Source organism: Urocampus carinirostris, chromosome 5 (genome assembly GCF_059441175.1).
Source record: "Urocampus carinirostris isolate Australia breed hairy pipefish chromosome 5, RoL_Ucar_1.0, whole genome shotgun sequence".
Classification (NCBI taxonomy): Eukaryota; Metazoa; Chordata; class Actinopteri; order Syngnathiformes; family Syngnathidae; genus Urocampus; species Urocampus carinirostris.
In genome coordinates, this window is record NC_142353.1 from 13,013,381 (window position 1) to 13,037,282 (window position 23,902).

At 39.3% G+C, this 23,902-nt stretch overlaps 1 protein-coding gene and 1 long non-coding RNA gene across 6 annotated transcripts; one reads left to right on the forward strand and one right to left on the reverse strand.

The window, feature by feature from the left end:
* The first annotated feature begins 670 nt into the window (after positions 1-670).
* On the forward strand, positions 671-23,798 carry LOC148365464 (AP2-associated protein kinase 1-like). 5 transcript variants are annotated; one of them, XM_088335791.1, is made up of 20 exons: positions 671-1,451; positions 5,756-5,874; positions 6,475-6,583; positions 7,310-7,452; positions 8,379-8,500; positions 8,587-8,668; positions 8,756-8,888; positions 9,201-9,304; positions 9,510-9,589; positions 9,675-9,838; positions 9,946-10,139; positions 10,837-10,926; positions 11,290-11,480; positions 11,974-12,167; positions 12,242-12,304; positions 14,050-14,142; positions 14,246-14,347; positions 14,706-14,873; positions 15,582-15,671; positions 16,081-19,567. In XM_088335791.1, exons 1-20 carry the CDS (start codon positions 1,292-1,294, stop codon positions 16,173-16,175), a joined length of 2,496 nt encoding a protein of 831 aa, XP_088191917.1. In that variant the 5' UTR covers positions 671-1,291; the 3' UTR covers positions 16,176-19,567. The 5 variants fall into 5 exon arrangements, with proteins under 5 accessions (XP_088191917.1, XP_088191913.1, XP_088191915.1 ...); XM_088335787.1 differs by lacking the exon at positions 16,081-19,567 and adding an exon at positions 21,979-23,798 and having other exon boundaries at positions 672-1,451; XM_088335789.1 differs by lacking the exons at positions 15,582-15,671; positions 16,081-19,567 and adding an exon at positions 21,979-23,798 and having other exon boundaries at positions 672-1,451.
* LOC148365465 (uncharacterized) lies at positions 7,507-22,182 on the reverse strand. The gene is made up of 4 exons (XR_015850488.1): positions 19,823-22,182; positions 16,017-16,171; positions 14,715-14,912; positions 7,507-10,148 (listed from the first exon to the last, which is right to left on the reverse strand). It is a non-coding gene; the product is annotated as an uncharacterized LOC148365465 (long non-coding RNA).
* Positions 23,799-23,902: the final 104 nt, after the last annotated feature.

Below are 23,902 nucleotides of genomic sequence, written 5' to 3' on the forward strand. Positions count from 1 at the left end.
TCTGGTCAAAAAGGGCCGTGCCTTCAGCTATCTGTCAGGTCAGAGGTGATAAGTGTGTGACTGATAGAAGGACACCTAGATATTATTACGGGAACATCTTTACCTCTGCCATATAGAATGTTCGTAGCTTGCACTAACAAGGAAAATTGAAGGCAAGGTCAATCTCCGGGGCACAGTCCATAATACACAGCTCCCTACTTTGCCACCACCCAAACTGAGGCCATGAACCGCAGCGGTAAGAAAGTTGTGCAGAGTTGCCTCCTTAGTGCCCTGACGACCCAAGGCGGTGAAGGAATTTGGGAACTGAACCATTCAACTTTGTCATCCGTGCTTAAGACCTAAAAACAGATGAATGAGAAATTTGATGAAAATTATCTGTTCGTGGAGAGGGTAACTTTACTTGGAATTGATAGAACATTGGTAAACAGGGACCTCTAGAGGAATAGTTGTTACATTACATACAAAAACTCAATACAGGTAAAAATCGTACTTTCGTATAAGTTTCCAACCCCAGGATGAAAAAAAATAACACATAGTACATTACTGAACGTAATTGTGATATTTTAAACAAATGCTTTAATTTGAAATCAAAGTACATTTTATTTTGAAAGCAGCGGTTCCGGTTATGGGCAGGTCTGGACCAAACCGAGAATCACTGTTGGTATTAACCAATCACAGTGAGTGATATGACGTCGACTCTTCTAGCCTGCCCTTGTTTGTAGCTCTGTTAGCATTGTTAATAAATTATTCGTTTAAACTCGCCGCATTGAAAGAGCTGACAGTTTAGGATTGCCTGCGATAAGAAACGGAACATATGTTAAGTATTTTAGCGTAATGGGATTAGTTTAGCTGCGTCGCTGATAGCGGACATGTGTGATAAGCCGCTTTGAGTAGAACCGAGCTACCTGGCTGCCCATCCATGCAGCTGTCAGCACACCTAAGCTGGTTAGCTTAGCTGGCTAGGTGCGCTAACGAAAGTCCCTCTGGGCTAAATATTTTGAAGTTAACCCGCAGTTGCGTAATATACTTTAGACCAGAGCAGAGTCTTATTGGCTTATTAGCAGTAAAACACGGCGAGATTAAACGACACCACCCTCCCTAAATTCGGACTATTCGTTAGCAAGAAAACAACGCCTTAATTCTTTGGTTACTTTGAAGTCCAATTCGTCGGCTAGTTTAGCTAACTGCAGTAATTCAGTCTAAATTAACCCCATTTACCACCATCTCTAACGTCGACCTCCTGCTAAACTTTGGATACTGGAACTGTCATTTCGGATAACACCTGGTGGGCATGAAGAAATTTTTTGATTCTCGCCGGGAGCTTGTCAGCTCTGGGCCCGGCCCGGGAGTCTGTGGAGGGGGTTCGGGTGCCAGTGGCGGAGGCAGCTTCATCGGCCGGGTGTATACACTTGGAAGACATCAAGTGACCATCGAAGAAATTGTGGCTGAAGGCGAGTAGGCATTCTGTCTCTTCTGTTTAGTCCATCTCATTTACATCACATTGGAATAATTTGTCCGACCAGGTTAAAACAGGATTCACTTTTAACTTTCCTGCTTACAATGATATTCTCAGATAATTTAGAATTGTCTTTGTCATTGATAACAACTTAGCTTAGCTTTGTTTACAACAAAATTTAACATTACATTCAAGGAAAAAACATGTAATAAAGACTTAAAAGAGTAAAATAAGTATGCCATGATAATTGGGCAAAAACATTTACAATGAAATGTTCGTGGACTGGCCAATTTAAGGGCATCGTTAAACTAGTCCAAAGAACAATAGTGCTATTAAAAATAGTGTAATGACTTTTAGCAGCTACAACACTCCAAAATAAGTCGATTAAAAAGACATGATCGCGCATTTTACTTTTCATCAGCAAAATATACATATTTTCACTGTCTTGTGCACTGCCTTAGGTTGTTGGTAGAAATGGGTAAGAAATTATCCGAGCCTGTAAATGTGTGTCTAAATTGTTAATTTTGGGGGGGTTGAATAGTCAAGTCATGTTTATTTGTATAGCCCTTAATCACAAGGAGTCTCAAAGGGCTGTGCAGACTACAGACTGTTTTTACTCCATCTGATCAAAAACCTGCATGAGGTCGAGGAAAACTCAAAAACGTCAGCATGAGGATTATGAAGAAATCTTGGGAAGGGACCGCACATGAGGCGATCCCCCTTCTTGCAGCAACGGACAGAAAAATGTTGATGTCATATCACACTCATTTATCCAGAAGTCATTAGTGTCGAGACTGACCTTTGACAGCATATTTACTTTCCCTATTTTGAATCAGCTACACACACGTTATATATATATATATATATATATATATATATATATATATATATTTTTTTTTTTTTTTAATTATTATTATTTTTTTTTCCCATCAACCAACCCACCCATTTTCTGCATTGCTTATCCTCACGAGGGTCGCGGGGGTGCTGGAGCCCATCCCAGCCATCTTCAGGCAGTGGGCAGGAACATACTGAACTGGTTGCTAACTAGTCACAGGGCGCACAGAGACATACAACACACTCGCTCATTAACACTTAGGGACAGATTGGACTGGCCAATCAACCTGCCACGCAGGCACGGGGAGAACATGCAATCCCCGCACGTCATTTAAAAGTCAACACAAAACAGAAATTAATGCCACAGTAAATATAATGGTTTCACACCTTGCTACAAAAGCATTACAGAGTAAATGGTGTGCCGAGTTAAAGACACAGTAATAGTAAAAATGTATTGCTAGGACAGCCATGAACGCAATTTTGATGTAGGGTGGGCAAAATATGACATATTAGTGTAGATTGTGACATTTCATTCCTAAAATTATATCCTGGTGTTTTACTTCAGTTAAACAAGGTTTGTGTTTTCCATTACACCAATAAGAGGAAACATTGTTGTCCTAGCTGATGAGGCTTGTTGCTAAATAATATATTTAAAGAGTCTGATTAATTTATTAGTGTTCTGGCAGGATTCCTGCTCTCCGGCCACTTTAATCTGGTCATCTCGCCACAAAGAGGATCCTGAGTAGAGGTGCCACAACTAAATAATTGATCGACAACAAACCAATGTGTAAAATACACTGACAATTATATCCATAATCAGTTATTTATTTGGATAACCCATGGATTAGAAATTCTCAAAATCCACAGAATTTTAGTTTCTGAAGATGAAATATTTATATGTTTGCATTGTTTTTTTATGATACAAAGCCGATTAGTTTTAGTTGAATAGAATACAAACATTTTCTTGATGTAGGTACTGAAAATGGTCTCACTTTTGTAAATGGAATGTCAAGTCAAGTCATGTTTATTTGTATGGCCCTCAATCACAGGGAGTCTCAAAGGGCTTCACAGACCACAGATTATTGCAAACTACGTACTGTTTTTACACTATCTCCTGATCTAAAACCTACATGACTGCAATGAAAAACTCAAAAACCTCAACATGAGGAAAATGAAGAAACCTTGAGAGCGCAAAATTTGTTTCGATGTGTAGTCTGATAATGTCATGTGGCAGCTGTTAGTGTTGCATGGTGTTGCTGTGTACATACAAGTGGTGGGCGGATTGGCCCAAACATCTATATTATCGATACTGAGCAAGTACTTGGATCAGATGGATATTATTGTCCTAATATTGATACTTTGCTCTTGCCCCAATTTTTTCAAAGTGACGCTTCTCTGCGTGGATAGCACAACACAGAAATCCCTAACAACTGTGTCTGTCTAATTTGCCAAGAGACTGTGGCTGTTTGTTATTCCAAATACATCAATATATCACAATCACAAAATTTTGATGGTGGATGATTTTGGCCTGTCTGGAGTAGTCTGTTTTTCCCCTTTATGAAAATAATGACAATTGGTATCAAGTTTCAGACATGGTATTGGACAAACCAGTAAGTAAAATATCATGAATGTATGGTTTCTACAATTATTATTTTAGAATACATCATGATAGTATAAAGCAAGGGTTGCGAACCTTTGTGACTCAAAGAGCCGTTAAAGCAAATTATTTTTATTTTGGGAAAGGGCTAAACCCGCTCTCCAGACAAAATAGTATTCTTCGCACATGTTATTTGATGATTTGATAAAATTTATGAAACAAGAATAATGCCAGAGCTTGTGTCCCAAATATCAACAAAATACTACTTTAAACTTGTCTCGCTCCTGAAATTACTTAGGATTGTTGAGACTCATTTTGATCTTCATTATTTTTTCATAACTAATGGTTTCAAAACGAGGTGCAATCAGTTATCTTGTGAAAAAAAAAATCACAACATTTTCTAAGAGGTTCCTGATGCATTTAATTTAGGCGCAGTCGGTGCAGGGCGAAAGACGAGAGGGAGCTCTTGTGCTCTTTGCATAGCTCCACCCATCCCTACCGCTCACCCAATCAAAATCCTCTGGGTGCTATTCTGGTGTTTAAGCGTACTTACAGTTTGTTGTGCGGATTTTATAAGGTGTCTTAACAGTGAACACAAATTATTTTATGGGCTTTCATATAAGGATTCCATAGTGATGTACAGCCAAAAATAGTTTATTTTGGTGTGACACATTGACTGTAAACTGTAGTTAGAAATGTACCCTAATATATATATATATATATATATATATATATATATTATACATTCACACTGGAAAACATTGGTGAGGCCTTGCATGCATTACAATCGGCTTCGCTCACTCAATATGGAATGACACGGGTCTAATTTGCATGGAATTAATTTTGTCTACGAGCCATACCTACTCATGAAAAGAACCATAGGTCCGTGACTACTTGTATGTATAAAGCAACAGTTTTTGGTCTTGTGATGGTATGCAACTCAATGCTCCAATGATTCCTTCGTTCATCTGTGAAACAAAATCATTGACTTGAGATCATATTCAAAAGAATGAGTTTGGATCTTGTTCTGTCATCTTTGCTTAACCTTGCATTGGAGTAGTTGTAAGGTTGGGAAACATTTAAAACCCTCCTCTATTATAGAGATGGCAAGTCAGAATAGATATTGCTCTTTTCATGGTTTTGCCCGCTGAATGCATTTTTGGTTCGTGTGTTTTGTGAGTGTAAACTAGTCATGAATAATCCTGACATTTGGTTACACTAGTGGGTTGTGGCTAGCTGTACTTAGTTATTCTTTTGACCTGTCTCCTAAGAGAGTAGACTGGCGAAATGGTGCTCAGGAAGCCAGCTAATCCTTCTAATTTCTTACAGGCATCTCAGATTAGGCAGCCGGCAAATTGTCTAATTTATCACGAGAATGCATACGGGCAAGCCGTGGATATAAAGTATTATGCAAATTACTATTAAAATATTAATTATTTTGTTTTCCGGGCAACTGCAAAAACCATGTTCAGTATTACTATCACTTTTCAAATATACCATATTTACAGTAATAAATATAAACATTGAGCCAGTTTTTTAAAAATATTGACTTTTCAAAAACTGATTGACTGAATGTAATTACATCATCACATCACAATCACAAATGCAACAATCCCAAATGACTTTTTTTCAGTTGATTTGTACAATTTATGTCACTGCTGATTGAGTGCTGACTGTTCAATTCATTATAATCCTTTTAATATTTACTTTAGTTCTAAGTACTAAAAGTTTCAGTCTTCTTGAAAAATTGTAGCATTCAGTTTACTTTTGGATAAAACGCAATAAAATAGTTTACTGTTGTATACCAACATGGTTAAGGCAGGCAATGATCTACTCTTCTAACTTCAAATTGTGCCATCTCTTTGCAGGAGGTTTTGCCATTGTGTTTTTGGTGCGAACAAATCAGGGTCAAAGATGTGCACTGAAGCGGATGTATGTTAACAATGAGCATGATCTTCAAATCTGTAAACTGGAGATACAGATTATGGTGAGTAACATTTAAAAAAAAAAATGTTGCCGACATTTAAGCCTCTGGTCATTTTTCAATTTGCATTATTCATTGCATTATGCATTGTTCTTGTTGTGATCTAGTAAAACAGTCAACAAACTAAGATGTATTTGACCAGTTAAAACCAAATATGCCTTTTTAACAAGCTTGGATACTTGTGAAGACTTAATTGGGAAAATTCTAAAAGAGCTTATGTCAGTCATGGGTAAATTTCAATTCCCAAGGCGACTCACATTCATAGGATGAAAGTGCCTTGCTCGTTCACAAGCCCATATACTGTTACTGCCACTTTTCATTTGAAAGAAAAACAAGTTTTTCTATTTTCGGCTTCCAAAAAATATTCCATTCTTCATATTGAGAAATGGCTTGCAGTAGTTGTTTTTTCACCAGCAGTGCGTTTTTCTTTTTGGTATAAATAACCAGATGTTTGTCTTACCAGTTTATAGCATTTACGATCCAAACGCAATAATCTTTACAAATGAAATAAAAATGAAGAAGTAGTATATGCTGTCACACCCTGTTTGTCCGGATGAATAAAGCTGTTAAGGTAACTGCCCTTGTTTTTGTTTATTGACATAGCGGGACCTTATGGGACACAAAAACATTGTTGGCTACCTGGATTCCAGCATAGCAGCTGTTGGGGCTGGTGATGTGTGGGAAGTCCTAATCTTAATGGACTTCTGTCGAGGTAAGATATCTCCTAAAATACATTTTCTGGTCTGCATCAGAAATAAACTGAATTATCGGTGGTGACTTTAAGAAATGTTATACTTTTTTTTTTCTTCTTTTTTTTTGACCAAGAAAGCCAGAGATCAATCACTTCAAAACTTAGTAAATGTTATATTTTTAGTAAGGCATTGAGACAGTCTCTGTGCCTTTATTTAAATTGACCAAAGAAAAAGAGGTACTGTGAGTCTTCAAAATACCCCGGGAATTTAAAAAATGTGTCAGTGGCATGAAAAACAATGCCTTAGCTTTCTATTATTCTTAAAATAAGTGACATTTTAGAAAGCTTTTTTCTTGAGGAAGCAAAAGAACAATCATTTTTTTAAATTTTACTTTACATTTTATTAACTTTTTTCCGAGTTCCCTAAATTGCGCTTGTTTTTTAGGACACCCAATATTTTCCTTTTTAACCACTAATTATAAACTCTATAGATCTTTTGTCAGCCACTTTAAAAATAATAGTTTAGCCCTAATTTTTTATATCAGTACATTTCACACTGTTTTTAATGCCCTCCAAAAAAAACCAGATTGTTACCCTAATTGACATACAATTTAGTCAAGAATATGGAATCAGTGGTGTTTGAATGAAATCAGACAGACAATAATGAAATTAATATTTTTATTTCATAAAAACTGCAACAGCTTAATGTCATCAGGTTTTTCAGCAGATGCCATATTTCATTTTTAGGTGGACAGGTGGTCAACCTGATGAACCAGCGCTTACAGAGCGGCTTCACAGAGGCAGAAGTGCTGCAGATTTTTTGTGATACGTGTGAGGCTGTTGCTTGTCTACACCAGTGCAAAACTCCAATTATTCATAGGGACCTCAAGGCGAGTTCATTCATAATGTATATATATATATATATATATATATATATATATATATATATGTATATATATGTATATATATGTGTGTGTGTGTGTGTGTTAGAGGAAATATCTCGGGTTCGGGCATAAAAAGTCGATAATGAACTCGGGCCAGGCTTCGCTCTTGCTGTTTTTTTTTTAAATTTATTTTAAACCCTCCACTTTTTATGTGTTTTATGTTTCTTTTACTTGGTGGATTTCTACGGAATGGCATCTCCGACAGCCGTTTGTTGTCTGAAAAAGCAAATATCACGGTTTCGAGGTAGTCAGGGTAGCGTGCATGCTGTGCACTTCGGAGCTAAAGTGGGCACCTCCGCGTCGGGCTGTTTGTTGTCTGGAACGACCCAAATCACCCTTACTCCCCACAAATAAAATGTGAAAACTTGGGTTTTTTGCTGGTTAGTGTTTTTATACCTGCATGTTGTGCCAGTTGGGGTGGAATTTTTAGGACTGATCTTACCTCTAATACATATACAGAGGCTTGTGAAATTATTTGGCCCCCTTGAACTTTGTGACCTTTTGCCACATTTCAGACTTCAAACATCAAGATATAAAACTGTAATTTCTTGTGAAGCATCAACAATAAGTGGGACACAATCATGAAGTGGAACACACTTTATTGGATATTTTGAACTTTTTAACAAATAAAAAACGAAAAAGTGCGTGTGCAAAATTATTCAGCCCCATTGAGTTAATACTTCTTAGCGCCTCCTTTTGCTGTGATTACAGCTTCAAGTCGCTTGGTGTATGTCTCTGTCAGTTTTGCAGGTCACAAAGTTCAAGGGGACCAAATAGTTTCGCAAGCCACTGTATATACAGTAGTATGTACATATATGAAATTTATTTTTGGGGTGAAAATTGGATTTGAAATGATTGTTTTTCTCGTTTAGGTGGAAAATATTCTTCTGCATGACCAGGGACATTACGTGCTGTGTGACTTTGGAAGTGCTACAAACTGTTTACAAAACCCCCAGACAGAGGGTGTGGCTGTCATTGAGGAAGAAATCAAAAAGTTGTTGTTTTTTCTGTCTTTTGCCTATATGCTTGTTCTAGGTTGCTTCAATGCATTGAGAGAATGTGTGTGTCTCTTTCCACAAGGTACACAACGTTGTCATACCGCGCTCCAGAGATGGTCAACCTCTATGGTGGTAAGGTCATCTCAACGAAGGCGGACATATGGGTGGGCCCTTTGAATGACCTAATGACCGAGGGAACTAAAGTAAACGGAGCAAAATCAACTTGTGTTCTTCCTATTGTGTTTGCATAGGCGATGGGATGTCTTCTCTATAAACTATGCTACTTCACGCTTCCTTTTGGGGAGAGCCAAGTTGCCATCTGTGATGGTAGTTTCTCTGTTCCAGACAATTCACGCTACTCGCACGATATGCATTGTCTTATCAGTAAGTTGCGTTGCCTTTTTTATTTACTACCTGTTTGTTACACTGTTCTGGGTATGCTATTTATAAGTTATGTTGGACTCGTAGTATATTCACTCAAGTAATACTAACTATATTTGGTTCATGTATACATTCATACTTAAACTTTACCCAATAAAATAGATGCAATTATCTGCAAAAGCAAGATATAACATTTCTGTCCCTAGGTGATGCAGTACAAGTCGATTAAAAAGTTATATTCCTTGAAATTGTGTTTTACATGATGGTAGAACCGATGTTATGGAAATCTGAAAATCCTATGTTTGGATTTTTCAGGATATATGCTGGAACCTGACCCTGACAAGAGACCAGACATTTATCAAGTATCTTACTTTGCCTTTAAACTGCATCGGCGGGATTGTCCTGTTCCAAATGTATATGTAAGTTCAAAATAACAAGCTGTAAACTAAATTTTGACTTTGCTTACGGCTTACATTATGTCAGGACAATCTAGTCCCCAGAAAATTAAGAACTGCCCACATTTGTGTATCCCTACTTTTTATGTTGTATACCTAAAGATTGAAAAAAGTGTGTCTTGCAGTACTCTTTTGATTGACAGTATTACATTGATTTAATTTAATCTAGAATGTACCAATTCCTGCAAAACTTCCTGAGCCTGTCAAAGCCAGTGAGGCAGTTGTGAAAAAAAGTCAAACCAAAGCCAGGTGAGAGACCAGCCAAAATTCCTGCTGTTTTTTGAAAAAATAAATAGTTACATTATAATACATTATCCTCCTCCTTTTTCTTCAGGATCACAGACCCCGTTCCTACCACTGAAACCTCAATAGCACCTCGTCAGAGGCCCAAGGCAGGCCAGACCCAACAGCAGCCGATGTCAGGCATAATTCCCATACAAGCAGCTCTGACGCCACGTAAAAGGCCTAATGTTCCTGCTGCAGCACCGCAAACCAAAGGTAATAGATCCTTGCCGGATCAAAGAAAAAAACGGGCCTTCTATTTTGAATAGGAATAAAAAATTTGTGTTAGTATACTAATATTCATAATCAATTGTTTCCGTTAGGAGGTGTCACTGTTACACAATCAGCTACAGGTGCCCTCCAGACTTCTCAGCAGGCTCCTCTCGCTGCTATGCAGGCTTTAGTACGGCCAGCGCAGACCACCAACATTCAGCCTCAGGTCACACCACAGCTTCAGCAGCTTCTCATGAAACAGCAGCAGCCTTCCGCTTTTTTACACTTACAGAATAACCAGCAGGTAGGCTTCCTGACAAAAGAGCAAAAAAGAAAAGGTCTAAGAGTCAATGTATCCTAAAGTTCTTCACTTCAGTGTTCATTTTCCCCTCAGTATTCAGACATAATTTGCAGGTTTTTTGTTATTGTTTTGTACGGCACACAGCTGATTTCCCAATCTCCAGTGTTCTCATTTGCCCGCGTCCCTGCGTTTAGCATAAAAGGAGAAAATGAAAAAAAGACAGGTTTGTGGTTATCCCTTTAATCAGTATATTACAAACAATAATTTGATGCAGAAAATGAATTAATAATTTGATGATTAAAACTGAATGAATATATAGATTTTATTATATTATTTGTCACCGATTTACAATTTCAACCTCAATAACACTAAATTTTGGGGACCCATAGATCTCTGTTGGGACCCATAGATTTTTGAGCATGCGAGTCCCCGGGACCCATCACTTTTCAGAGGTAAAATGAACACTAAATCTCCACAAGTTGTTAGGAAAATACTTTCTGACTGCAGAAGGAATAATAAAATTCATGGGTCAGAAATCAGTCTATTAAAATATATAATAGGAAAACCTGTCTATAAAGATTCTGTATTCCTGATTGGAATCATTAGAACTTCTAAACCAGCATAGTTGACTGTCTCCGTGACAGCCACTCAGCTGCAATGCAAAGCTAAGCCTATTTTTCCTGCCATTACACTGCACCAGCAGCAGCATGAGGTCCAAGAAAGCCGAGCTCCTCGTCTGACTCCAATCTCAGAGTGTTCCATCATTCAGCCATCTTCTGACCCAGATGTGGTAACTTGCTGCTAATAGTGCCATTTTGTAATGATTTTACTGACCATGGCAATTAAGTCCCCGTTCTTCATTCATTGCTCTATCCAAAATCCCTGCACTTACTCTGATTGACCTCAAATATAATGACTCGCTATCCTTTATTTCTAATGTGAACAGTCTTATCTTGGTAGAGGTTTTCTTAAGCATTAAATGTTGTTTGGTTTTCATTTTCAAGAATATGTAAGACTTGGGACCTTTTTTTCTTGTTTCTCTTCCCAATCACTGATCCTTGTTTCTGCTTTTTGTTTCCTTATGTCTGGGAATAGTTTGTCTCTTCAATAGATTTTAATGTTGGTACAACATATCTTTATTGTCCCTCCACAGACGACAATAGGAAGAGGGCTTCACAAAGTAGGCTCATTAACACCGCCTTCATCACCAAAGCTGGCGGCCAAGAGCGGTCATAGACGCATCCTGAGTGACGTCACCCACAGTGCCATCTTTGGCGTCCCCATCAGCAAGTCCACTCAACTACTGCAGACAGCTGCTGCTGAGGCCAGCCTCAACAAGTCTAAGTGAGCCAAATGAGTGGGTTATGTGAGGAGCAAATCTACTTTCATGGCATAACTAAAGAAAGATATCTTAGATAGTGCAAACCAATTTGAATAAAACCAAATGAAATGAAATGAAATGAAATGATCTGCATTTATATAGCGCTTTTCAAGTCAATGACTTCCCAAAGCGCTTTACATTGTGCTTCACATTTCCCAATAGCGGCCGTGATCTGTGCAGCCATGTAAGGCGCTAACCTGCTTATTGGGGGTATTGGGGGTTCAGTGTCTTACCCAAGGACACTTCGGCATGTAACACGGACAAGCCGGGATTCGAACTGGGATCCCTTAATCCTAAAACGATCGCTCTACCTCCTGAGCTACTGCCGCCCCACAAATCTGTTTGGTTCAACAGAATTTGTTGAAGAAGGGTCAAACTGTACACATTTGTTTGCACAGATGACTAGAACAGACAAAAAAAAAAATGAAATCAGACCGCTTTCTCATTTATATGTAGGTCAGCCAGCACAACACCTTCTGGCTCACCTTACACATCCCAGCAGACTGTTTACCATCCAGCTGATACAGACATGCAAGCTGCCCGGATTTCAATCAAAGGACTTCCCAGTTGGAATCCCTTTGGTGATGATAATTTTTCAAAGCTCACTGCTGAAGAACTGCTTAACAAAGACTTTGCAAAGTTAGCTGAAAGTAAGTCATGTCTCTAAATTAACAAAAACTAGTATGACAGAGTACAAACATTAATTTAATTATTTTGGTCATAGCTGCTGTAACAGAGGAGAGCTCCAGGGGTGACTGTCTCATTCAAGGACTCAATTCATTTGCAGGTAAGAAAAGAAGAGCTCTTTTCTCAAACATTTTACACCTATTTGTACTGAAAGAAAATAAAGATCTTAAAAGTTCTAGTGTTGCAGAACTCATTTTTATGTTCAATTTGCGGATGTTTTCCAGCATGAAAATTATAACTGATGGTTACAGAAACCTGCATGTGTTAGCATGTTAGCAGCTACACATGGACTCCTTGTCAGTTTCCGTGAATAGAGCCCCTGGCCTACAAAGGTCGCATCTCATTTGCAGATCTGTGCTTATACTGTCACTCGGTAAGGCAAGGACAAACACGCCTTTGTTAATTGGATTTCCTTCCTGCTGGAGGACTCTTTACACAAACCAATGAGCTCAGGAAGTCAGTCACTCAGTCTTTTATGTCTTTTTTTCCTATTGAGTCCATTGGAAACAAGTGACTTTAATACGCATGGAAGAAAAAATATACTTTGATCATTTGTAGCGCCGCTTTTTCCTTTTTGTGGTGATCCTAAAGTTGTATCGATATCTAGGTGTCTAAAATCTTTTAATGGAGCGCTGTAAGAGGGACACGTGGTGTGAGATTTAAAAAAAAACTGCCTTGTTGTGAGTCCCTCCCCCAAAATATAGACTACACTCCTTTTTGACTAACAATATGGGAAAAAACTTTCAATATCTTACGTTTGGATATGTTTAAATTTTTGCCTTGAGTGCTATATATCTTAATATAAAAAAGTAGTACTTAAATATAATCCAGAAAACGGAATCCTTCTCAAGGAATACATTCCCTTCAATTTATGTGTACATTTGTATTTACAAAAACTTTTTTGAACATGCACAATGTTATGTTTTCTAGCTAATTTTTTTCTTAATGCTTGCATGTAATTTGAGACAACTAAAACTAATATGTACAGTATATTGTTAAATACAATTGTATTTGATTGTTAGGCAAAATATGACCTCATCGTTAAGTAAGTCAGCTCTTATAGCAGAAATTATTATATGTGTGAAAGTTAAGTAAACCAGGGCTGGTGTGTACAATAATGTCTTACATTATTGTCAACCTCATTTTCACTTTGGATGATTAGCATAAGATTTTCAACAATCCTATCTCCTTTAGTGAAGGGTCACATCTGCTGTGCCATTTTCTGAGCCAACACATTACTTCTGTAAGAACCCCACCCCATCTCTCCTCAAATCACCAATTATTTGCCATTGTGGTTTCTTTCCCGTAAGTATGGGCTGTAGAGAATGTTGTGACAGATTTGCTGAATGCATGGTCTTCATTTGAATATACTGTTTATGTCATCAGAGCCAGTCTATTCTGTTACGAGTTATGTGCTTTACAAATAAGGTAATTGACTGCTCAAGCAAATAATGAGTTGTATGGTTTGTCAGAACCCTTGTGGCTTAGTGTTTGTTCAGCACGCTTACTGGGGACATTTCAGGGTTGTCTTTGCCTGGTTTGTGTCATCCTGGTACTAAAAGATTTGCTCTAACATGGAATGGGTTGCTGTATTCACCATAACTAAGCAACTAACACATAGGCCTCCTTTATTAAGGCATTTTGTAAATACACTATTGAGGTACTACAATACAACTGACTTGTTTTGTAATCCATAGGAGCATTGCTTGACCTATCTTACATTACTTGAAGTTGAATTTCTATTTTCTGTTCTGTTTATACTTGTTTTTCAACTTCTCCTGGTGTGCTTTTCTGTCCTTTGCCGTATCGCTATGTGTCCCTCCATTGTCTCGCTTCATTACACAGATGATTTGCTTGACAATGGACACAGGTGCCACGAAACCTCACTGCTTCACCCTGACCTCTTAACCCTGGCCGAACCACTGAACACAATATCTGGTAGCTGCACCAACTTCATTTTTGTTCTATACCTTCCTTACATAAATCAGTCACTCAGCCTTATATTTTCCTCCCCTGCTTTCTCTGGCTTACATTTGTGTAGCAAAGACAGGTGTGTGTGTGGATTCACTGATTCCGGGATTGGAAGCTCCTCCAGCCCAGCGGCAATCAGGCCTGTCTGAGCTCGCCTCTGCTAGTATGCAAGGTTAGCATTGTAGGTCTCAGTGTAGTATCGCAACACAAAATTAAGTAATTATATTATATTATTCATTCAATTCATTGGCTGCTATTGGTGGTTATAATTGTCATAGAATTTCACTCTGCTGTTGGATAAAATATCTTATCCTAAAATGATCAGAAACCTCGCAGCTTGGTTTGACACAGTCCATTAGTATTCAAAGTGAAAATGGAATGAACCAGTGTTTCAAGTTCTTAGAATTTTCATGCCATAATTTCAAAACAAAATCAGTTGTTTTTGTCTTTTATGAGAAATGTTCACACATATGCATGTTCTGCTTACTTTGACTCATTCTTATTGTGAGTTTGCCTTCTTTCTTATTCAGATTCCTTACCTGCTAAGGAGTCTCTGCTGGGCTGCCATCTTCTATCCCATACCATTTCTCATGGAATTCCAAATGTTTCTGCTACTTCTTCCTATCGCACCTCTGCTCCTCTTGGTCCCTGTGCTGCGCCCTGCCCGGAGGAACTGCAGCCTATTCAGACCTCCGCTGGTAAGTGTTCCAGATTTTACATTCTGCAGTTTTGTACTTCTACAATAACAGATTTGAATACAAGTTGAATAATTAGATTGTGCATAAAGACACTTCCAGTGTCTTTCGCAATCAACGTGGTTGGTGCTTTCCATTTTCAGTCGAATAACAGTAATTTGTTTTTTGCAACAAAAAAATCATCATTAGCAAAGCTTGCTTATTGTTACTGCCGTATCTAAAAAAACTTACCTCCGTTGTATTTGTCATTGTGGATTTTTTTGTATGAATGTAATGCTTACAATAAAAATAAGTGTAAGAAACTAAAAATGCCCCAAAATTGAGATACATCTTTTTGAATTAGCAAAGACAATAAATTAAATTTGAGTTACCAAATTAGGACAATGACCACATTCCGGAAGCAATATTACAATCACAGAAAAACTTTCTAATAATCGTAAAGAGCAAAATGCATTATGTATGACCTGAAAGATTCACAAACTCGTATTTTGTTGGCAAACTGAAAATAAAATCACAATACAGGATGTCGACACTCTCACTTTTAAAAAGGTGTGAAAGGACTGAAGCCATTCTGCAATGCCACATATCTGTGCTAGCCTGTTTTTGTTTCCCTTTCTGGCCTTAATTTGGTAAATTGTGCAATGGCTGAATTAACTGCTTTACCCTCACTTACCTTTGCATTTTCCTTCACATCGTATTCCTCTGCTGCAGACTCTTCTTTGATCATGTTGCAAGGCCAGATTGCCAATAATGACGAGTTTGACCCTATTCCCGTGCTCATCTCCAAAACCGCAACCCAAGGTAAGAATCTTGAGATGAGCACTCGCCCGGCAGTCAGCAGATTGTGAGCCCATCTCTCAAAATATATAGTTCTAGTTCTAGTTATGTAGGAATTCTTGCCAGTAGGGATTTTACATTAGGATATGTGCAGATGTTGAGTACTTAGAATTTTGAAAGTACCCTGCCCACCCGATACGTTAGAACAGGCTTCTCCCATGTTGATTCAGCCATGTTAAGATGCTCACTCTCTGCTTCTTTCTCTCTTCCTGCCTTGTTCATGCATCCCTCTGCTCTCACCATCCCCCATCCTCACCCACTCGTGTCGTCATTCAACCTTTGTTTTGTACGACTTATCCTTTGGCTCACCATCTTCCTCGGCTCTTCCACATACATTTCTGTGTCTCGTCTTTCTTTTTCTGCCATGTTTCAGGTGGTCACTCACGCAACAACAGTGGCAGTTCAGAGTCCAGTCTTCCCAACTTGGGCCGCTCCCTTCTACTGGTGGATCAGCTCATCGATCTCTAGAAGGGGTGGGAAAGATCAATGGGGCAGAATGCAACTATATAATGAGTTCTAGGTTTGGAAAATGTAGCAAGTTAGTAAGCTATGAATTGAAAGAGAGGGCTCGGCATAGATTTGTTTATCTTAGCACCCCAAGGGCTGTTCATAAAGCGTTGCTTACATTCTTACTAATGCCTGAACATATCTTTTGTCATTAACATGGCTGCATCGTGGCCATCATCATGCTTCCGCCCTTCATAATTCCTCATTTAACGCATTGCCATGGTGGTCAATTTCTCATTTCATGATGGACTGATCTTTGACTTCTGCTTTGCTATTACCTGGTATTTGTATGTGTTTGTTGAGGATTGATGCTTTTTTGGAAAACAGTAATGGCGAATAGGGTACATTTCATTTTGATGCGCTTTCCGTGAAACATATACGGGTTGGGTGTACCAGTGTACCCGTACCAGCCCACAAATAGTTTCTTGGACAAATGATGGAAACATGTATGTCCAGGCATGCTGTGTGTTGTTGTGCTAGTGCTTTCATGCATTCTAACGCCTCGTAGAGTATACATCCCAAATTCAAACACAGTTGACAGCAATGCAAGAACTTTCTTTCGGAGACACTGTTGAGGCTGCAATTATTCATACCTAAGCTTTAAAAAAAATGATCTTAAGTCTTTAAAATACTGGTGGGGACACGTAGAGTGATATGTAGCAAAAATATTTGCCCAAGTTATAGGTCAAGCTAGACATAAATAAATATTCCAAGATAAAACAACATATAGTGTCTTGAATTCCTAAATGCTTTGTTATGTTGCCAAAAGGAATGGTGATGTAACAGACTGGCATTTTTTTTTAGAATTTTGTCAAAATGTGTTTCTTGTGTCCAATTCAAAATGGGTCAATATTCGTTGGCAAAAGTGTGATTTTACATATTTTGTTTCATATATGTCTGAATGTACTCATCGTCATTGTGTTCTATTTTTATGTTTTACACAATCTCCCATTTTCATTGTAACTGGGGTCTTTACAATTGGAGTCTTAAAAGTACAGTACTGTATCTTTGAAAGTAACATATGACAGTTTTAAATATAATTACAAATTTTATGCAATGTACAGAATTACATGGATAAAATGACACTGCATGATTGCCGATGAGAAAAAATTGGAATATGGAGCCTACTTTTGTAGCACTTTATTTTTCTCTAAATGACATAGGCGAGTGTCTTATGGGACTTAGTGTCTCATCCATGCAGGAGAACGGTAAGCAGTCAGTATTTTAGAAAAAGACTCGGTCTCGTCTGGAATTCATCCCAAAAATGTATTTGGATGGTGAATCGCCAACCTACACCATTCACCCAAGCATGACTGAACTATTTTTATATACAGGGAGTGCAGAATTATTAGGCAAGTTGTATTTTTGAGGATTAATTTTATTATTGAACAACAACCATGTTCTTAATTAACCCAAAAGTCTCATTAATATCAAAGCTGAATATTTTGGAAGTTGGAGTGGGGCTTTTTTAGTTTTAGCTATTTTAGGAGGATATCTGTGTGTGCAGGTGACTATTACTGTGCATAATTATTAGGCAAGTTAACAAAAAAAAATGTATACCCATTTCAATTATTTATTTTCATCAGGGAAACCAATATAACAGCTCAACATTCACAAATATACATTTCTGACATTCAAAAACAAAACAAAAACAAATCAGTGACCAATATAGCCACCTTTCTTTGCAAGGACACTCAAAAGCCTGCCATCCATGGATTCTGTCAGTGCTTTGATCTGTTCACGATCAACATTGCGTGCAGCAGCAACCACAGCCTCCCAGACACTGTTCAGAGAGGTGTACTGTTTTCCCTCCTTGTAAATCTCACATTTGATGAGGGACCACAGGTTCTCTATGGGGTTCAGATCAGGTGAACAAGGAGGCCATGTCATTAGTTTTTCTTCTTTTAGACCCTTTCTTGCCAGCCACGCTGTGGAGTACTTGGATGCGTGTGATGGAGCGTTGTCCTGCATGAAAATCATGTTTTTCTTGAAGGATGCGGACTTCTTCCTGTACCACTGCTTGAAGAAGGTGTCTTCCAGAAACTGGCAGTAGGACTGGGAGTTGAGCTTGAGTCCATCCTCAACCCGAAAAGGCCCCACAAGCTCATCTTTGATGATACCAGCCCATACCAGTACCCCACCTCCACCTTGCTGGCATCTGAGGCGGACTGGAGCTCTCTGCCCTTTACCGATCCAGCCACGGGCCCATCCATCTGGCCTATCAAGACTCACTCTCATTTCATCAGTCCATAAAACCTTAGAAAAATCCGTCTTGAGATTTTTCTTGGCCCAGTCTTGACGTTTCAGCTTGTGTGTCTTGTTCAGTGGTGGTCGTTTTTCAGCCTTTCTTACCTTGGCCATGTCTCTGAGTATTGCACACCTTGTGCTTTTGGGCACCCCAGTGATGTTGCAGCTCTGAAATATGGCAAAACTGGTGGCAAGTGGCATCTTGGCAGCTGTACGCTTGACTTTTCTCAGTTCACGGGCAGTTATTTTGCGCCTTGGTTTTTCTACACGCTTCTTGCGACCCTGTTGACTATTTTGAATGTAACGCTTGATTGTTCGATGATCACGCTTCAGAAGCTTGGCAATTTTAAGAGTGCTGCATCCCTCTGCAAGATATCTCACTATTTTTGACTTTTCAGAGCCTGTCAAGTCCCTCTTCTGACCCATTTTTCCAAAGGAAAGGAAGTTGCTTAATAATTATGCACACCTGATATAGGGTGTTGATGTCATTAGACCACACCCCTTCTCATTACAGAGATGCACATAACCTGATATGCTTAATTGGTAGCAGGCTTTCGAGCCTATACAGCTTGGAGTAAGACAACATGCATAAAGAGGATGATGTGGTCAAAATACTCATTTGCCTAATAATTCTTCACTCCCTGTATTGAGCTGTGCTGTAAGAGGGCTCTCCTCTTAGGAGTATGCAAAACGCTTTACTGGTCAATTTTCGAAAACTGGAAACTTGTCTGAACAGGCCACATAAGTCTGTTTTTTTGTTTTGTTTTTTGTTTATTCCCCTATTTCCCCAGAAATAACTTGAAATAGAGAAAGTAAAGGATTTGAAGGGATATTCAATGATGATGATGTGCATTTTAAGATAATCAAGTCATATCCTTGTCTGGGGAATGACACCTCTGATCTAAGCGATTATGTTGGTGTTTGATGCGGCACACCTTTGTTTGTTGCCTCCTCTATTTTAGAGTAGAGAGAGGATCCCTTCTTTCTTTGTTCCTTTAGAACAAGGTACAGTAATTTGTCAATTTCATATCTCAGTCTCAAACTTTGAAGTCGTCAGACCTATGCAGCAATTCTCTTGTTCAGATAAAATAAAAATGTGTAAATTATTTACTGTTTCGTTTTTCGCCATTGTCTGGAAGGTTAATTTAAACTGCATCACATCAGCCGTTGTTTTATTTGTGCTTTATAGTGGATGACGTTACGCGCTAAGATGGCCAACTTTTCCCCCTGATCTTTATTTGCATATTTCTTTAAAGTTATAGTCAACTTAAAGGAATGCTTTTGAATGGACCACCAATAATCTAAATATGGTTTTGATAAATATTTTCCTTATTGAAGATGAATTAATAAGTCATATGTACCTGTCTTTATCCTCCCTGGCGGTTGCAATCTTGAGAGTTGATGTCTTTGGATGATGACATTTTATCAAGGCTAACAACCAAACACAGTTCATGTACTTCCTGGAGAAAGCCATGATTTGTTATTGGCTGGAACCTGGGTGTTTGTGATGACATTTGATCAATTGCATTATTTAAATTGCTGCTCTCTGGAAAAAAGAAAACTGGTAGTTAGCACCAATGTTCTCATTCTGCAAGCACAAAATACTACGTTTAGATTAATAAATCCCCATACAACACACACACATATATCAAATTTTAGTTTGTGTGTGTGTATATCCCACCCACAGCACTCGAAAGAGGGCACCATTCTTCGCTACAGAACAGAACAATGAGGGGGACAAGAGACTCTGAGGTATAAAATGTTAATGGCTATAAGAAAAAACACAGACGACAAGACATCTGACCCAAACCACACTAACTGGGGATGTGTTAGAAGCGAAGTGCCACTGCGGGAAAATTTGCAAAAAAACAGGGGGATCTTAACATATCAACCGAGGACCTTCTCTGAGAAAGGGGGAAACCAGATGAAGCGAATGGTAGGGACACTCAGTGAGATGTAGGAGGACTCCAGTCAGAACTCTCCGCATATGCAGGACCCCTCGACCACAGAGTCTACTCACACACTACCCGGGTGGGGGAAGCCAGCTTTGGAATAGGAGGGAGAATTTAGCTCAGGACCAGGAGAAGATGGGCAGTTACCAGCCAACTCGAGGGCGTTGTGGTTTGGGGTCAAAACGTCCAGTGACAGTTGGACACAACCTTATGACATCTTCTCCTGGTTGAAGGCTAGAGTCACTTTTTTTGAGGGGCTGGAAGAGGTAGCGCTAATTGTATGTAAAAACCTGGGCAAGTCTAGGTTACCAGTGACTTCCATGAAAGGCTGGATGGCAACCAAGGAAGATTGTTGAAGCTGAAAAGACAGATGACCTCCAGGAAAGACTGGCACTGGTGTGTGAAGCTAGCAATCCCACCCACAGCACTTGCAACAGGGCACCAACCATTGATACAGAACATAACAAGAAGCAAAGTGTCCCGAGAGGAGGAGGATAGGGTTGGGCGTGAGAAACTCAAGAGGGTGGATTGAACGGTAATGGCTGTGGCGAGAACATGGACGACAAGACAGCTTACCCAAACCACACTAACTGAGGATGTGTTAGAAGCTAAGTGCCACTGTGGGGAAATTTGCAAAAAAAGCAAGGGGCCTCAACATACATCAACCCAGGACCTTCTGTGAAAAAGCAGAAAACAGATTCAGCGCATGTAGAGACACTCAGTGAGAAGTTGGAGGACTCCACTCAGGAAGCACCCCACAGTACTGGAGACCTCTCCGCATCTGCCGGACCCTTCGACCACAGAGTCTCCTTTTACACTACCCTGGTGGAGGAAGCCGGCTCTGGAATAGGAGGGATATCACTACAACTACAACTAGAGGGCGTTGTGGTTTTGGGTTGAAACATCCAGTGACCGTTAGACACCACCTGATGGCATCTTCTCCTGATTGAAGGCTACAGTCACTTTTTTTTAAGTGACTGAAAGAGTTGGCACTAATTTGTGTATGTGATTAAAATAATATGGGCATTCTGTTGATATCTCCTATGTTTCAGGAGATCACAGTGGATGAATCAGACATTGTGTGACTTTATGACAAGAGCATCCGTTTTGATGAAATGGGCATTGTTAAACAGTGTTATTCTACCATATGACTTCACCTTATACACGGACAGCACTTAAGCAATATTTTAGCTCAGTAACCATTTCTTTTTAAAAGAAGTCCGATAGTGGTGATCTTTTAAACCCTCTGAGTTGTCCTCCAGTAAACCGATGATGTCAACACTGCTGAGGTAAGATTGACCCAACCGTGCCTCCCTTTGTGCTCATCTTGTTTAGCTGTGTCTCCTCTCTCTGTCTATGCCCTTTTCCGCTCCTTGATTCCAATGACGACTAAAAACATGGAGTGAAAGTTATGGAAACAAGGCCACTCAATGTTGTGATAAATGTTGTCAAGCGTGTGTGTTGCTGTCATGACGCGTCCTCACGCTGTGCTTATTATTGTGTCACTTGAGGTGTGTTGCCCAGAAAACAATACTAGTTGAACTTGTTTTTTTGTTTTTTTACAGACCTGCAGCTGGAGAGAAATGGCTACTCGATACTTGGCAAGGAAGGGAGGGATACTGAAGCTGATGAAAATTGTGCAGCAAACTTCATTGATGAAGTTAAGGAAAAGAAAACTTACCGAGAAGACCATCAGAATTTGAAGGTGTCGAATGAAGATTGTTCTACTGCCCATGACTGCAGCGGCTCCAGACCTCTGCTGCTCGACTCTGAAGAGGACGAAGAACAAGGAACTCAGTCAAGCTTGGACCACTGTGCAGCTGTCGCTTATCTTGAACCCAAGTCAACCACTGCGGACGTCTTTTCAAAAGCTCCCTTTCGCAACACCCAGAAAAAAGTGAGCGACGTGTTCACTAATGCGCCGTTTCGAGGTGGGCCGCCCTCAGCGCAACTGACGCTGGACGTGTTCTCGCAGGCTCCGTTTGCAAAACGGAAGGAGGCCATGCCACCCGCATGCGCTCAGGGAGCAACTGGGATGCATGAACAAGGTGTGCTGGTACAGACAGCTCAGCATCCGTTCCGTCCACAAGCGCTGGCCAAGTATTCTCGCCACTTTGAAGGAGCGTCAATCCCACAGCAGGAGGGGCCTTTGAATGTGTTTGGGCAAATGAATTTAAACACCGGTGATCCCTTCATCTGTGCTCCATTTCACCTTAAAGCCCCACAGGAAAAGCCTTGATGACAGCTAAAATGCAGGCTTGCACCCAAGCAACTTTCTACTTGAAATGACTGCATCAAAGTTTTGGGAACAATGATGCTAAGTCTCATATCGGGACATGGTGACTTTTTTTATGCTTGCGTTTCCAAAACAAAAGTGGCATGCATGTGAATAGCACAATTTACAACCCACATGAACACTTAAGTGCCACAACCAAAGCAGCACGGACACACCATTGCACGCATGTTTGAAGACCTTGTCACAATAACAGCAAGGGCTGTATATCCACAATTGTCATTTGAGTTAGACAATATGGGACTGCTGCTAAAAAAACAAACAAAATGTTACATGTTTACATCTCTTTATTACCTTCCAATTTCAGCATATTGTACAAATGACTCCAGTAGTTTGCAATTGTCATTCATGTATGCAGTGTTTGATCTGATCATCTCAAACGTGTTGTCAATGGCATTCCTAAACGGCCATTTTCTGTTCACATATTTTTTGGAATGGCAATTTAATAACACACAATAGGGTGGTCGAGCACCTATGTTCTTCCCTACCTCGCATCTGCCTCGTTTGGTTGGATTCAAGGAGATCTGCGTTTCACATTTATTCTAGTTGCACATTTAAAAAGAAAACGTCCTTCTAACACGCGTTACCATTTCAGCCGAAAGTCAATCGTTTTACACATTGAAACTAAATCCATAATATGCACCAACAGTAAATCACTTAACAAGTAAACGACTTCTCCAATGTTCAAGTCAGCACCGATTTCTTCTTTACAACTTTTGAAATAGCGTAATGCGGATTAATCAACACAACTATTTAGAAGACCTGTAACTAAGATGCCTACCCAGAACTCCTTTATGTCCACCGTGCTCTGTCAGGCCCTGAAGCACTTTGGTTTTAGTCAAGACACTTTTATGAAACCGCATTCAGACTAATTTATCCAAAGTTGAGAATGATATTCTGTCAAAATATAATGTCCTTGTTTGTAATTGAATGTAATGCAAATGGGTGCGTGATTTATCATTGTTTTGTTTTGACACATGCTTGGAAGTGAGGGTTTCAGTAACTGATCTAGTGTTTGAAGATGATAAATGCATGAAATACATCACAACCTGCCTTTGTTTCCTGAAAGATATTAAACGAATCTAAATCGAACTGAAAAGAATCGTTTTTTTTTTCATTAACAGGCTGCCTGTGTGGTGTGTATTCACTAGGTGGCGCTAGTCACCGATGACCGTCGATTTAATCCCTTTTGTCAG

Bases quoted from the DNA above. Each gene is read 5' to 3' on its own strand.
- LOC148365464 (XM_088335787.1), top strand. From the start codon at position 1,292: ATGAAGAAATTTTTTGATTCTCGCCGGGAGCTTGTCAGCTCTGGGCCC. The intron at 5,875-6,474 runs GTGAGTAACATT...TTATTGACATAG, and splicing joins AACTGGAGATACAGATTATG to CGGGACCTTATGGGACACAA. The intron at 8,889-9,200 runs GTAAGTTGCGTT...TGGATTTTTCAG, and splicing joins CGATATGCATTGTCTTATCA to GATATATGCTGGAACCTGAC.